Source organism: Cricetulus griseus (genome assembly GCF_003668045.3).
Source record: "Cricetulus griseus strain 17A/GY chromosome 1 unlocalized genomic scaffold, alternate assembly CriGri-PICRH-1.0 chr1_0, whole genome shotgun sequence".
Lineage (NCBI taxonomy): Eukaryota > Metazoa > Chordata > Mammalia > Rodentia > Cricetidae > Cricetulus > Cricetulus griseus.
The window spans coordinates 144,553,588-144,569,992 of NW_023276806.1; the positions used below are offsets into that span (position 1 = coordinate 144,553,588).

The following is a 16,405-nucleotide window of genomic DNA, read 5'->3' on the forward strand; positions in this document are numbered from 1 at the left end:
TTTTATAAAATGTGTGTTTTACAGGTCCTTTTTTGATCATTCGATGCACAGTGCATTGCCTCTTGGGATATATTTGGCAACCAAATTCTGGATGTACGTGACATGGTTCTTCTGGTTTTGGAATGATATCCTTTGCTGTAAAAGGATGTGTGTAAAGCATAGTCTTCTCCAAGCAAATGGTTGAGTTGACATCAGGACTGAACTCATGATCTATTACAGTGAAGCAGTATTCCTAGAAAAATGTGAACTAATTAAATGATGTTGTAAATATCTATATGTAGTAGATTGCTTTTACAATCTGTTTTTAACAACCACAAATAATATCAGCCAATATTAACTCAGTTTTAAAGAAACATACCTTGTAAGCTAGTGTTAATTCATTAGATTGGTGGGAAAATTTAGGAGCCCAAGGCCAAATCACTGTCTTTGGTAAAGCTGGAATTGAGAGCTGTCAAGTGTTTTTATCAGTGATTTCCATGTTTTAATATACAGCTATTTTCTCTAAAGACCCCACCCCCTTTTTTGCAGTGGGGTCTTGTTATGTAGCACAAACTCACTTTGAATTCATGGCAATCCTCCTGCTTCAGTTTCTAAACCAAGTATTAGGGTTACACACATGAGCTACCATACTGGCTTCTAAGGACTTTCTTAGTCTCACTTTTTTCTTTTTAAACTTAGTAAGTAGCAATTAATTTCCTTTTACACATACTGAATCTCTTTTGCTTCATTAAAAAAAAAGTACTATTTCATATCAACATATACCATGTGCTGACATCACCAAATTATCAATATAAAATCCGAATTTTTTTAAAATTCATTTTCAAAACAGGGTCTCTCTCTAAATAATCTTGGCTGTCCTGGAACTCACTATGTAGACCAGGCTGGCCTTGAACGTACAGAAATCCACCTGTCTCTGCCTTCCATGTGTTGGGATTAAAGGTGTGCACCACTGTACCTGGCATAAAAACAGTATAATTTGGGATCGTAAGTATACATGAACCTGTTTACCACATCATGTGGCTTGTTTGGTTTTGAGAAGGTTTTATGATGTTGCCCAGCCTGGCCTTGACCTCCTATTCTCAAGGGAGTTCTGCCCCTGCTTCCATGTACCTTGGACTATTGGCCTGTGCCACTGTGCTCTTTTTAAGTTCTCAGTTTGTCCTTTAACTCAACAAGTTAGAAAGTAATATCGGATGGACTTTTTCAGCACAATGTGCATAAACCAGGCGTTCTGTTCTCAGGTCATTCTGTCACTACCCACACTTACCACTGGAGAGAATTATGTTACACTTTCTGACATATTGATGTGTTTAGCAATTTCTCCTTGTGCACTGTCAGGTTTTCCTTGTTATTTTGTAGGCTTTGCTATGTGTATATTGGTTTGGGTTTCTTTCTTATACATTGAACTTTATTAGCATCAGTATGTAATGACTGAAAGTCAAAAGCACTTTGATATGTATATCTTTTAATTCGGCATTTTTTTTTAAAGAGCATTTTCTTCTAACCTTTGTAAGGTTGACATTTAGAAATGAACCTTGTAAACATGCAGATGTAAGGAACCTGCATACCCACAGGATAGACGCTAGCTTTTGGGACCAGTTCATCTCTAGACTTGTACTCATAGTGCCTAGTTCATTTCTCTGTTCCTACTGAAGCTGGGTGCATTCCAAAGATAAACAAGCAGATAGAAACCCACCTTTATTCAAGAAAGAAGGCATTACGATTGAAAATGTTCTGGGTATGGTAGCACATACCTATCATCACAGCACTTCAGAGGCTGAAGTAGGATTGAGAGTTTGAGAACAGCCTTTTTATGCTCTGTGTGTGCTTAGTTTTCCTTAGTTTATGATTATATAATTGTTTTGTTTGGTCTTAATTTGTTTTCTTCTGGAAGCACCCTTTTTATCTGTCTTATTGCCTTATCTTTAAATTATTTGCTAGGGTTCATATTTAAACTTAAAACTTACCTTTTACTATTCTTGTGTATGAGCACCAGGGGTATGGGGATGGGGGAGTATGTTCCTGCCATGGTACGTGGTAGGGGTCAGTAGGCCACTGTTGGGTTGGCTCTGTTCTTCCAGGGTGGGAAGCACAGCAAGTGCTTTCACCCCACTGAGTCATCTCACTGGCCCTTGCAGTTAAACATGATTGTGGAACATTGTCAGTTCAATTGCTTTTGTCCTTAGGGGGTGTTTTCTTTGAAACTGGATTCTTTGGCGAATGGCTGCTATATAACCTTTTTTCTCCTTTGATTTTTATTGAATGTATGCTAATGTAATTGTTAGGTCATTTCTCTTCATCTTTCATCTTTCCTATGACTAACTGAAGTGAATTTACCCAGACTTTCATGTTTTCTGTGGTAGACTGTGGGGTAATTGTTGGTTTTTCCTGTCCCCTTTGGTGTCAAGATGATACCACTTCACTGTCTGAGCTGGCTGTTTCTATCCACCTTTTCTTTGCCCAAGAGAAAAGACTTCGTTGTGAACTCTTGCACCGAAGCCTCCTAAGGTTTTGCCTGATGTTTCCTTCTTCCTGACACAGGACTGAGCTGTGATCACCTGCCACAGCCACCCCTGTAAACAGAAATGAAAATGTTAATGGCGGTGAGTTCAGTCTCTCACTGTGGACTGTTAGAGCATAAACGTTCATAGTCAAGAGGAAAATAATGTTTTTTGCCTGAAAAATTGGCAACAATTTTTCTTAGTGCTAGTGTAGAAGTGTCAGGTACTGTGCCACTAATGGGCTATAAATTGGCATCACTTAGCAGGTGCTAATAGTAAATCTTTCCCCTTTCTGCTTCTCTCTTATTGGATGTAGTTGTTTGATGTTCAAACACGTGGGATTATTTCATTCAGATTCTTACTATAACTCTCCTTCATGAGAAATATCAGCAGTATATGTACATACTGAAGTGAAATCTTTCAGCCTCGTCATATGTTAATTCTTCCTACATCACATCTTGAAAATGCTATCGAGTGAACCAAATAGTCTTTGTTTCAGGACACTTATTGCTTTAGCAATATTTTTTTTATAGTTTTTGATTCTTTTGTATTTATATTATAGATGATTGTGAGCCACCATGTGGGAATTGAACTAGGACCTCGGGAAGACCAGCCAGCTCTTAACCTCTGAGCCTTCTCTCCAGCACCTTTTATATTTATAAATGCCTGGTACATTTGTTGTATTTTTATTAGGTAAAACCTTTCTGTTTTAGGAAGGTTTAAAAATATGTTTTCTAAAATTAACATCAACTTGAATATGTTCGAAAGAAAGCAAAGGAGAAAATTTATATTTATTGGCTTTCATGTAGTTAAATGCACCCTTTAAATATGTAACTATGCTGTTATTGAGTTTTGTTTCTATTTCTGTGATCCCTTAGTAAAAAGCAGCTTGGAGCAGCTAGAGCAATGACTCAGCGGTTAATCTTGCTGTACTTCCAGAAGGCCAGAATCCAAGGGATCCAGTGCCTTCACCTGTCCTGTGGGCACTGCACTAACACACACACAGCCCCCCACACACACACACACACACACACACACACACACACACACACACACACACACACACACACACACACACACACACACACACACACACCTCCCCCCTCCCCTAAGATACAGATAAATGAAAATAAATATAAGTCAATGAAAAGGAAAAATTTTTTAAAAAAGAAAATCCACCAGAGAAATATACATAGGCCAACCTAATATAGATTAATCCCTAACTGGGACGTATCCCAGATGACTCCAGGTTATGTCAAGTAGACAATTAAAATTAATCAGCACAGCTATCTGAAGAGTTTGGTATCTATATATCTATATAATATATAAAAGTTTTGGTGCAAGAAGAAAGTATGTCTTAAATTTGTGAAAATACCTTCATTTTGTCAAGAGCAATATTAACCTACTGAATTTTTTAATATTTACTGACTTTTAAAGTATCATTTAAGACTTTGTGACTAGCTGAGCAATGGTGGTGCACACTTTTGATCCCAGCACTCAGGAGGCAGAGGCAGGTGGGTCTCTGTGAGTTCGAGGGCAGTCTGGTCTACAGATAGAGTTTCAGGACAGACTTCAAAGCTACACAGAGAGACCCTGTTTTGAAAAGAAAAAAAAAAGTCATATTTTACATTTTTGTACTTAGTTATGAACATTATGGGAAATATATTTTGATTTAGGAAGACTTACCATTTTTGGTTGATAGGTGTTCTGTGTGGTAACACCATATGGATTATAAATCTATCTAAAAACTTCTGTCTTAGATTCCTTAACTTCGGATACATCTCAACTTTTTATTTATTCACCTTCCCTTCCTTGCTAACAGTGTTGCACTTTTCTACAATTTTGGAAAGTCTTGGAAATCAGATCCAGGAATCATTAAAGCTACAGAAGAACAAAAGAAAAAGGTGGTGATGTTGACGGCTAGTTTTTCAATATTTATGGTAGAGATGTAGATTAGAATCAATGACATCTTAAGCAGAATTGTTCCTGTCCATATTTTCTGTGGTGTTCACCCTGGTGCCCTTGAAATGCCTGGCTTTACATCTTATAGGTTAACCTTCCTTTCCTTTACCGAGAGTGCTCTTGTTGGTTTCAGAGGTGAATGACACAAATGAAACAACCTCTTTAACCTCCACCCAAGGAATGGTGGGTGACTTAGCTGTCAGGCTAGAAAGGCAGTGAACTGACAGTACTAATGCCCCATTCCAGAAGCCAGCATTTCTCTGAATATGACTGATGTGGGATGTCCTTTTCCACGACTCAGGGGCTTGAAGCTGAATTCATGTCAATAGAGAATTGGACCAGGCATTTTAGATTATTTTAAGAGCTATTTTAGCTGGTGTGGGGAGAAGTACACCTGTAATCTCAGCACCTGTCTCAACTGCAGGAGACCCTATCTTAAGACAAGGAAACAAAACCAGAGAGCTTGTTTAAAAAGGAAACAAATCTTAATGAATCATTCCTGCCCATAATTAACTGACTTAAGCAAATTCTGTGGTCTCCTCACCTTTTTTTTTTTTTTTTTTTTTTTTTTTTTTTTTTTTTTTGCAAAGACCATATAGACTTGCTGTGCTGATGTTCTTTGGTTTTCATGCAGTAGTGGGATGGCGAGAATGCCTCAGTCAGAATACCTTATTTGAGCTTAAAAAGACTCATAAAGATGGCATGTCTACTGATTCATAGAAATGACAAAGAGTTGGTGAGCATTATTCCATTTTGAGTAAAAGTGTTTTGTTTTTTAAATTCACAGACAATAGTTGAACTTGCAGAGACTGGAAGTCTGGACCTCAGTATATTCTGCAGTACCTGCTTGGTAATATTTGTATTTTCTCTTCTTTCTCTCCTCTTCCTCCCGACAGTATCTCAGCATAGAGGGAGTGCTGGGTATTGGAGAGAGTCCTCCCCCAACTCCCCATCATCATGTAGTCTGTGGGAGAAGAGGGCAATGGTGAAGGAATGTCTGTCTAGAGTGTGCCTTCCCTGGTACAGACCTGACCAAACATCAGAGCCCTGCTTATATCTGCTCTCACTCTCTTTGATCTTTCAAAATGTAAAGCCCACTATTGTTTAAAATCAAGTTTTAGGTACAGTTTTTAAAAATTCTTGAGTTTAAAAGTCACAGTATCAAAATCCCATGGATTATTTTTCAGACAACATAGTCTTGTAACAAATACAAGTATTTATCTGGAAGTATCTGAGCAACTTAAAGTACTACATTGTCATTAATTTAAAAGTGGTTGTTTTGAATCAAGTCATACATTAAGACTTGAAAGTATTGTTTATGAAATCAGTTACAGTTATGACTATTTTATCATAGACATTTTAAATTTAAACTTTTGATTATTTTACAGTATTTGTGAAAACACTTTAAACACTACCACATGGTTACATTCCCCCAAATCATACATGAAACTAAATGCATTTAAGTTGTATAGCGAAAGTAAACCAATGTCTTGTTATTAGTACATAATAGTAAATGCATTAGTAAAGTAGTTGAGATAGCTTAGGATTATGGGAAGGTTTTAAACAGCTTAATTTCCCATTTGTGAATGGGTGTTCAGAGTGCACACTGCTCTGCTTTTGGCAGTGATGTTTGAGCACTGGCTGCATTCTTTTGCACATGCGCGTATTATTTTACAAGTTTGGTTTCTGTGCTTTACCATGGATAATATAGAAGACTGTTACTGTTTCTTATTGTGATACACTGCTATTCTGTGAAGATAATCAGCTTCCACAAAGTCATGCATATACCATGTGTGCTTGCATGTGATATGCAAATTTTATAGTCAGTGTAGATAGAAGTTTTCTTGTTAAATAAATAACTGGTGGCTTTTTATCATGGTGGCATAAACTTGTTATTATGTATTGTAAACCATGTACTTTTTGGTGGATAATTCCTCATTATAGAGCATATCCTATTATAAAGACATAATTTTCACTCTGTGGTGTGTGCTTTTAATTATTTATTACATAGATAAATAGATGACTTCCTAAGAAGACTTGCAGATTGGATTTTTAGAAATGAGTTAGTTGGTTACAGGCCAAGGGTGTTATATTTAAGAACCTTGAGACCAACTCACCCTTTACCTTGTTGTTAAGGATCAGATTTTTTTTTTTTTTAATGTTTCATTTTTGTTTGAAATTTGGTGCTCTTGTAAGGTGCTTTTCTTCTCCTCCTCAAATGTCATTTAATGAAGGAGACTTGGGAATCTTTACACCAGATTCCCCCTTGGCTGATTTAGCATACCCAGTAGAGGGAGAGGTACTATAAATAGCATTGTAGTGCTTATAAAGACCAGAATAATGGCTTTTTGTTAAGAAATAAGACTACTAAATCCATATGGTTGTCAGTTCTAGCAGGGGAAATGCTGAACCTAATTTGAGATTACAGGAGGCAGTTAAAGAGAACACAACTATTTTTGCTAGATTTGTTATTTTGGGGAAGGTGCCTTCATTAAAGATTTCTAATACGAAAAGCTGTTTTACTCAGTTTTAATGCAACCTTCCTTTTATCAAAAGAAATTTAATTAAAGGGCAACCAGCATCATGATCATCAACCAAATGAATTTCTAAGAGTTTAGAAGTGCTGATGTTTGTATTGTTTAGAAACATGAGATACAAATTGTGTCATCTTTTATTGTAACAAATTGACCTTTCTTCTTTTTTTTTTTTTTAAAGATTTTATTTTATATATTATGTATACAACATTCTGCTTCCATGTGTATCTGCACACCAGAAGAGGGCACCAGATCTCATAACGGATGGTTGTGAGCCACCATGTGGTTGCTGGGAATTGAACTCAGGACCTCTGGAAGAACAGACGGTGCTCTTAACCTCTGAGCCATCTCTCCAACCCCATGAACTTTATTCTTATTTTTGGAGAGTTAGGACAGCCATAGAACACTTGTCCTGCACACAGTGTTCAGTCCCAGAAGAAACAGCCCTAAAAGCTCACTGGTTACCTTTTGTAAATCAGTTCTCCATTCTCCATTCTTTCCTTCTCTTTTAGAAATTGTTTTAAGAGTTCATATTTTACCGTCTTTGTTGCTATTGTTTTTGTTTTGAACAAATTAACAGTAGTTTTGGTTTTATTGGTTGGAATATTGGTATAATTCTCAGAAATACAGTTATATTTTTTCACAGTTCTACTTTGAAAGTATAAATGTTCAGCTTTTCTTGCTTTATTTTGTTTTTGAGACAGGTTTCTCTGAGTAACAGTCCTGGCTGTTCTGGAACCCATTCTGTAGATCAGGCTGGCCTCGAATTCACAGAGATCCACCTACCTCTGCCTCCTGAGTGTTAGGATTAAAGGCATGCACCACCACTCCTGGTCAGCTTTTTTTAATGCAATGTTTTTTATAATACTTTAATATGTTTATTAATAGATTCGGAAGCCGGTGAGGTCCAAACACTGTGGTGTGTGCAACCGCTGCATAGCAAAATTTGATCATCATTGCCCATGGGTGGGTAACTGTGTAGGTAAGTTGTGTTAGCAATCTCTTAGAATGTTGTTAACTTAAATTACTATTAGATAACTATTGACATACAGGATTTAAATAGATAGTTATTCTTATACCCCACATGCTTCCTGGTTGTATGGCAACTCAATCAAGGTGCATGTATGTGTATGGTTGTGTGTGTGTGTGTGTGTGTGTGTGTGTGTGTGTGTGTGTGTGTGTGTGTGTGTGTGTGTGTGTGTGTAAGTGTGTGTGTGTGTAAGAATCAGTCAGGAAGAGTCGAACTGTTTCACTGTCCATTCTCTCTGGTGTCTACTGTCCTCTTTCCCCACTGAGTAACAATGAAACTCGTCTGATGAGGGAAATGATATTTGAAGAAAACTGGAGAAAGCAAGGCAATAATAATATTTGAAAAGTTATGTGCAGAGACAGAGAAGAGGGACAGGTAGGAAGAATTACACACCTCACACCACTGGTGCAATCTGAGAGGATTAGGTCAGTGATCTGAAAGTGGCTTGGAGATTAAAGGGTGATAGGTAGAAAAGAAATGGTTACAAAGACTTGTGACCATGGGAGAGGAGATCGTGATTGTAAGGGTTATAAAAGGAAGATGGAATGGGTTTGACAGGACACTTACACCATAAGAATAGGATTGAAAGCCATAGTTATGTTTTGCTAGTTTTTGGGATCCTTCCTTCAGAATGGTTGCCAGTGATCTCATCACATCATGATCGTAATTGCCAGCATTCTTATTTAAAAACATTTACTAAAACAATGTCCTCACGCTGGCTCTCTCTCTTGCCCTTCGCCCCCCTCTCTATCTCTCGCTCTCCCTTTGTCTCTCTCTCTCTTCCCCCCCCTCGCTCTTTCCCCCCTTTAATAAACTCCATGGTTAATGAAAATAAAAACAAAAAAAATCAATCTTCTCAAAGCATTCCACAAAATAAGTAATGGATGTATTGATTATTGTCCAAGTTGTATCGTATCTGTCATAGCACACCTGATGAAGGTGTGTTCCCAGTCGTTTTTTCTCAGTTGACATAATTGCTTCTGTGTTGTTTAGGTGCAGGCAACCATAGGTACTTTATGGGATACCTGTTCTTCTTGCTTTTTATGATCTGTTGGATGATCTATGGCTGTGTTTCTTGTGAGTACAACTAGTACCTGCCTTCTTAAAACACAAGTATTTATATACTTAGATTACATTTACTGTATTAAACAAATTACTGTAATAAATAAAATCTTTTAAAAATCTTCATTGTTTAGGGCATCAAATGAAACATAAAGGAAAATATGTTCTGTGTCTAGTGCAAGCAAACAGTGGTCAGTGAGCCGCCTTTCATGTCTTTTGTTAGTTTAGTAGGCTTTGAAAGCTTCTGGGTAAAACATACCAGCACTGCATGCGCACGTGCTTACTCTAGTAGCTTCTGGGTAAGACTCACCAGCACTCCACACTCATGTGCTTGCTCTTGTAGCCAGGGTAATCCACTGACTACTTGCTCTTCTTTCCCACCAAACAGTTGAGAAAGCAAACATACAGTCAAATTTGTATAAACTTGAAATATTTTGCAAAGTATGGTATAAGTTATTGCCTACTGGGCTGTGTTAGCAGGTCTCAGGAGTTACTTTTAAAAGATAAATTGTCACTTGTTTTATAAGTGGGCTTAGTGCTTTGAGAGATTAGATGGAGGTGCTGGTTTCTGAGCTTCTGTGCATGGACGGTGTAGCAGAAAGATGCTTTGGGTCCTGGTTTGAAACTGGATCTGAGACTGTTAGTTCTGCTACCTGCAGAAATAGCAATAAAGAAAAGGATAGTAATAAATAAAATCCCCAAATAGAGATGAAGAAAAAGATTTGGTCCAATTTCACTTAATTTCCAGGTCAATATACCCAACAGAGACACTTTCCTCCAACGAGTCATTATTTCTTCTTTTTTTTTTTTTTTTTTTTAAGATTTTACTTATTATGTGTACAGTCTTCTGCCTGCAGGCCAGCAGAGGGCACCATATCTCATTCAAGGTGGTTGTGAGCCACCATGTGGTTCCGGCAATTGAACTCAGAACCTCTGGAAGAACAGTCAGTGTTCTTAACCGCCAAGCCATCTCTCTGGCCCCACAAGTCATTATTTCTATTAGTAATTCTTTATGGCAGATTCTGTGTTAGGAAAACCCCACCTTCTGAGGTGTCTGTTGTGATTCATGTGCACCCCCACACACCAAAAACTGCTCATGTATCTTGTTTAAAGACAATGCTCCCGGGGCTGGAGAGATGGCTCAGAGGTTAGGAGCACTGCTTGCTCTTCCAGAAGTCCTGAGTTCAATTCCCAGCAACCACATGGTGGCTCATAACCATCTGTAATGAGATCTGGTGCCCCCTTCTGGCCTGCATGGATACATGCAGGCAGAACACTGTATTCATAATAAATAAATCTTTAAAAAAAAAAAAAAAAAAAAAAAAAAAAAAGACAATGCTCCCTACAGGGCTGAGAACACACCATAGCTGTCTAGTACTCTGTTTATTCGTAGCAGACAGGAATTTCCCTTTAAGTTTGGCAGCTGTTCTCCTAATAATTTCCCTTTAAGTTTGGCAGCTGTTCTCCTAGTAATTTCCCTTTAAGTTTGGCAGCTGTTCTCCTAGTGTTTGCCCTGGTAGGTTTTTTATTGATGTGTTATGGAATTAAGATTATAAAATATTTACTGTTCTGTGTCATGAATTAAATCTAGGCGGTTAGATCCCATCCCTTAGTGGTGTCACCATAACCCTGAGGTGAACAGAAGAGTAACTGTGTCACCTGTCTTCTGAGTTTAGACTGGGGACTTCATTGTGAGACCACTTACACCAAGGATGGATTTTGGACATACATAACTCAGATTGCCACATGCTCCCCGTGGATGTTCTGGATGTTTCTGAACAGTGTATTTCACTTCATGTGGGTGGCTGTGTTACTCATGTGTCAGATGTACCAGGTATGTACAAGTGCTTTTTCCTTGATATGTTAACTATGAAACTTATGAAACTTCTCTTTCTAGACACTCTGGCTTGTTAAGGATCAATTTTTTTTTTTTTTTTTTTTTTTTTTTCCTTGCTTTTCTGCCTCCTTTCCTCCCTCATACTCTGCTTTTAGCAGAAATTTTTATTCCTGATGAAGATAGTTGTAGTTGGACATGTGTGAGCTTACATTGTGATAGTATTCATTTTCTTTTCACTTTAATACTGTTTTATTATGTGCAAATACTAGTATTTATTCATGTCTTTTCTTTCTCTTTGGGCTTTTGGGAACAGTATCACTTTGTAGACCAGGTTGACTCTGGATTTGGCATCTTCCTGCCCCTTTGTTATGAATGCTAGGATTAGGATTATAGGCCTGTGGCATTCATTTTAAAAGAATCTGTTGGGGGAGGCTGTCTTGTGCTCATAGTGTCTGTTGGTGTATGTGCAGTGGTCACAATTGCAGTGATGCTTTGTGAACTAGCTTGATGCTCTCCTACAGAAAACCAAAGGCATATTGTATCTTTTTTTTTTATTCTATGCTAATCCTCTTGAATTTTGTTTATATTAAATATTCAGAAAGGATAATGGGCTGCTTTTTCATCTCAGATAACATGTTTAGGAATTACTACAAATGAAAGAATGAATGCCAGGAGATACAAGCACTTTAAAGTCACAACAACATCTATTGAAAGCCCATTCAAGTATGTATGTATTTATAAATACACTATGTTCCTTTGTTGCATGTTTCGTTAGAAAACAAACTACATCAAAGGGAAATGTTTTCTGTAAGTATAGTGTTCTCTATAGAAGAACAGCTGAAGTAGGGATGTTTCTTTTAGCCATGCTTAGGCTAGATTTAACTATTACTGAATTGCAGGGTTTTGATGAAGTGGCATTAGTCATAACACCATATGTAGAATCTGTCACATTAACTGAGTATATATATATTCATGCTCTTAATATATACTGTAAAACTTTAATCTCTGCTCTGATGCTTAGAAGTAGTAGTGCCCTAATTTTGGGAAATATTTAAATATGAATTTTGTGTATGCTATTACTGATCCTCAAGGTTCTGTACTATGATTAGTTACTGTGTTCTTCTGGAAGGGAAACCAACTCTTCATAAAAATGAAGACTCTTACTAGAGATACAGTTATTACATAGGAGGTGTAAATGGACTTCTTTTCCAAGTGTTACTGAAGACTTAAAGTCTCTGAGTTTGCCCTAACATTCTTTATACATTGTTACTTTCATTAAAGTCCATTGTCAAATTCATATGTGTATAATTATTTTTCTTTTACTTCTTTTCTGTATTTTGGACATAGTTTGATTTATTGGCAAAGAGCAAGTAATCAAGGAAGTGTGTTTTTTGTTGTTGTTTTTGCTGGTGTGTGTTAGAAGCAAATTGTGTATATGGCATTGGAGTAAAGTAGTTGGTATGTTTAATTGTGTAGTGTTTTAATTAGTAGATGAATGCTCATGGAGCTGTGGAGAAGCATGAAAGTGTGTCTTGCAGTGATAAATTTTTTTTTTCTTGAAGGCAATCTGAATTTTTAAGCTTAGAAAAAAATGTTAACATGAAAAGTTATTTCAAGTCATTCATACTAACTGAATTCTCCTTTCTTTTGGGGTCTGATTTTAGCCATGGATGTGTAAGGAATATTATAGACTTCTTTGAATTTCGATGCTGTGGCCTCTTTCGTCCTGTTATCGTGGACTGGACAAGGCAGTATACTATAGAATATGACCAAATATCAGGATCTGGGTACCAGCTTGTGTAACAGCGTCTTTATCCTATGAAACAATATTGCTGAGTGGTGCCTGAAGATTGTGTCTGTCCGTGTCTCTCTCTCGAATCCACATCCTTGGAACAAATAGCATGCTATATGTAGGGCTAACAGTGAATTTTACAGTCTTTTTTTCAGTACTTTTATTAATAAAAGCAAACATGGACACTGCCACTTCTAGGAAGAATAAAGATCATAAAAAGAATTTTCATGGTTCTTAATGTAGGAATTCATAACATACTCAACTTTTTGGTTTTGTTCTCATAACATTTGTCATGAAAACATGAACTTATTCTGTTACTAGAGATGGTATACCAAGGATAAATGTTATAACTAAAATTAAATTTATGTTATACGGCTAAATTGTATTGTGCAGTACTTAAGAGTATTGCATCTAATTTCAGGAGAATTGTCTTAAATTGATGACTAGTATTATGTACATTTTTAGATGTACATGTAAATACTGTGATGAAAATCATGTGGTTTTATTAGAGATCTACTTTACTTTGTTCTCAAAGGCACAGGGAAATAATGTTCACGGAGATGTGCTCGCTGTTCTGTTGCCACCAGCTGTTGCAATGCTGGTTTACTTCTAGGTCAGTGAAATAATTTCTAATAACCTTGCTCTGAGGTCTCCTGGTCTGATAATAAAGCACTTGCATGAGTATACTAAGTCATAATATTTTGTTGAAATTTAAAGCCCTACTAAGTGCATGTTATACTGCATAGAATGTATACTAGCAGATACTGTCCAGTGAAGCATAAATTAGGATTTAATTTCATGTGCAAAACAGCCCAATTTTCTTTTTAAGAGTTGAGGTGGATTTTCAACAAGAGGCAAAACAAATAAGCTAATGCAAAATTCTTATTAATAGAGATAAGTGGATATGCTTCTTTTTAAATTCTGAGCTGAAAAATAAATTGTAGGCAAAATAATGGAGTTTAAGCTAAAGATGGAGCATGATCTCTGTATATAGCACATGTGAATACATGAAAAGCTAATGGAATATTATTTTTTTTAATGACCTATCAGAAAGTAGAATTTAAACCCCAGGGTTGTTATAATTTTTCCAATGTTGAATGTGTTTTGAAGTTGGTAATACTTTCTGAAAGTCTCAGAGTCTACTGTTCAATGTGATGCACTGATCAAGTCCTGTTGCAGCATTTCCATACCCTCATGAATGACGTCACTGCTTCCATGATACTGTTTACAGTGAGACTTGGTTTAGTCCTCTTAAATGCTGTAGCAAACTGTGGTTCGAGCACCCTGTGGGAGGGGATGGGGGAGGGGCAGACTGAGACAGATCCTAGACCAGTGTAAAGAATGTGTATGTGTATATAAATAATTTATCAAATAGTTTTCTCTGTGTCTATGTGTATTAGTGTTTTTAAAGCTGCTCATTTCATTTTGCCCAACCAAAAAGAAAAGGGAGAGATTAATGAGCTTCTAGTGGTGTTCAATATTGCTGTTAATAGGCACTATACCCTGCAAGTTACACTGCATGTCCAGTGCTAGGTAAAATTAGTATTCCCTGTAAATGCTGGTTACAGGTATTAAAGCAATCTAGTGGTATACCCGCCCCTTGCCTTAGGAAGAGGAGCAGTGAAGGTGTATATAGTTGATGTTCAGTATTTCCAGGTACTACCATTTTATAGTAATTTCTTTGACCATAAGTCACCCCCTCCAAATGACCCTTATTGTATTTGAGGGTTTTAAATATTAGAATTGGCATATGTACTTTATTTTTGAAAAGGGAAAAGATGGGTGTGGGGTGGTAATAGCATTGTACCATTTTGTCATAGAATGTAAAAAAAAATGGTCAACTGTACAAATGTCTCTGCTAGTTTTGGCTAATAATGGGGGGAAATTTTAGGTAATTTTTAAATTCAAAAGTTATTTATAAAACTAGGATTTGTTTTAATTTTGTATTTCGAGTCACTTCACACGAAGACTCAGTTGCAATTTTTATCAGATACATTTTTACCAACCGTTAAAGACTATGGTGGTTCTCTGTTTGAATAAGAATGTTGTTACCATGTCCTTTCTTCGTGGTACAATATTCTTTCTGTGTGAAAGATGCTGCTCAGTGAAGCAGACAACCCTGTAGATGTGTAGTTACATGGCAAGTATTTGCAAGGAGATGCTTTTAGTTCTAACCATTTCATAGTCTCCATCATCTGTAACAGAGCTGTCGGATGGTCTGGCAGCATCTGTCGTTTCTTTGTAGGTTTGTGTGGAGCAGTTTAACCCAGCTCTCAGCCTGTGTGAGGCAGCCCTCTGAGGGCACTTCTTACTGCTCAACTGGATTCTCAGCTCTGAATGGGAATTCTTCGGAGTTTTCTCATCCTTTTGTTGTTTGTAGGAGTTTATTTTAAATACTAGGCTTAAAAACGCATCCTACTTAAGCTATGGATATTTTTATTTTATATTTCCTTTATTTATAACTGTGCCAAGTATTATTTTGCTACTTACTGTGTTACTCTGTGGAAAGAAAAACTTGTAAAGTGTTTAATAAATTAGTCCTCCTTACATAAATTAAACCTGTCAGAATTTTGTAAAATATTAATCAAAATAAATATTGACTTAAATATGGTGTTTGCTCAATTCACTTTAAAGAAAACTTTGATGTGAACAGATGGTATTTCTGTCTTGATCAGTCTGGAGTCAGGTGCTACAGGATTTCAAAGGGATTTGCATAAGTGAGTAAAACTGGTGGTATTCTAAAATTTCTGTGTGTGTGTGTGTATGAGAGAGACAGAGAGATTGATTCTTTGTCAGTAAAAAGATACGTTTGTTTCTTAGTCTATCTTGGGTTCTGTGGAGTTACTGAGGACCTCAGGAAGTTATGAATCTGGATTTTGAATAATTATGTCTAAAGGTCTATAATAAAATATTGTAAAATTATACCTACAAAACTTTGATCCTGGCCACTTCAGATACTAGGCATGGCAAAGAAAGCCTCTTTGCAAATTTAAAAGGCAAAATTATGATGAGTCTCATTTCAGAGGCTGGTGGTAAATGAGGAGTGGTTTCAGGTTGGACTGACTCTTTATTACTTAATAATATGAAACAGAAGTGCTCCAGTGCTATCTAGAGTGACAAATGATTTGCACTCCACTTTCATGCCATGCACTCTCCTTCTTTAGTCACTTGTTTGTGTCCTTTTCCATGATGTGGGTATCTGGTTTAGTTTATAGTTATCTGAGAAAGGTACATCCCAGGACAGGGCTTGTTAGAAAATCGCCCTTAGCTTCACAAAGTGCTTACATGTTTGTTAAATATATCTGTGACTTTAAAATAGAAAATCTGTAGTTGCAAGTAGAACACCCGGTGTTGGTCTCCGTCGTGAACTCAAAGAAGCCAGAACTGGCCTTATAAAGCTCTGGCCTCTGAATTGGGCATTTGTTTCACTGAGTAGACTTTACTCAGTAGTGTTTATATTTGTCATTTCACATTACTAGAATTGAAGAGCTTTTGCTTTGTTGCCCAGACTGGCCATGAACTTGGAATCCACCCACTTCCGCTTCCCAAGACAGGGATTTTAAATATGTATCACCACACCTTTGTTGATGAAGTTTTAATAGATGACATTTTAGTACTTTTATTGTGGCTTAGATATAGATTTATAGTTTTACTAAATCCACGGGTGCTGGGTCCTGTCAGTTTACA

The 16,405-nt window shown here is 36.8% G+C and overlaps 1 protein-coding gene across 3 annotated transcripts in view; it reads left to right on the top strand.

The window, feature by feature from the left end:
* Positions 1 to 15,324, top strand: part of Zdhhc17 (zinc finger DHHC-type palmitoyltransferase 17) — a 54,725-nt gene extending 39,401 nt beyond the window's left edge. For all 3 annotated transcript variants that reach the window (XM_027392439.2, XM_027392440.2, XM_027392441.1), the window contains 8 exons: positions 25 to 125; positions 4,281 to 4,405; positions 5,251 to 5,313; positions 7,886 to 7,979; positions 9,021 to 9,104; positions 10,766 to 10,923; positions 11,555 to 11,649; positions 12,591 to 15,324. In XM_027392439.2, coding sequence (XP_027248240.1) covers positions 25 to 125; positions 4,281 to 4,405; positions 5,251 to 5,313; positions 7,886 to 7,979; positions 9,021 to 9,104; positions 10,766 to 10,923; positions 11,555 to 11,649; positions 12,591 to 12,729 — 859 coding nt within the window. In that variant the 3' untranslated portion in view covers positions 12,730 to 15,324. The remainder of the gene's footprint in view (positions 1 to 24; positions 126 to 4,280; positions 4,406 to 5,250; positions 5,314 to 7,885; positions 7,980 to 9,020; positions 9,105 to 10,765; positions 10,924 to 11,554; positions 11,650 to 12,590) is intronic.
* Positions 15,325 to 16,405: the final 1,081 nt, after the last annotated feature.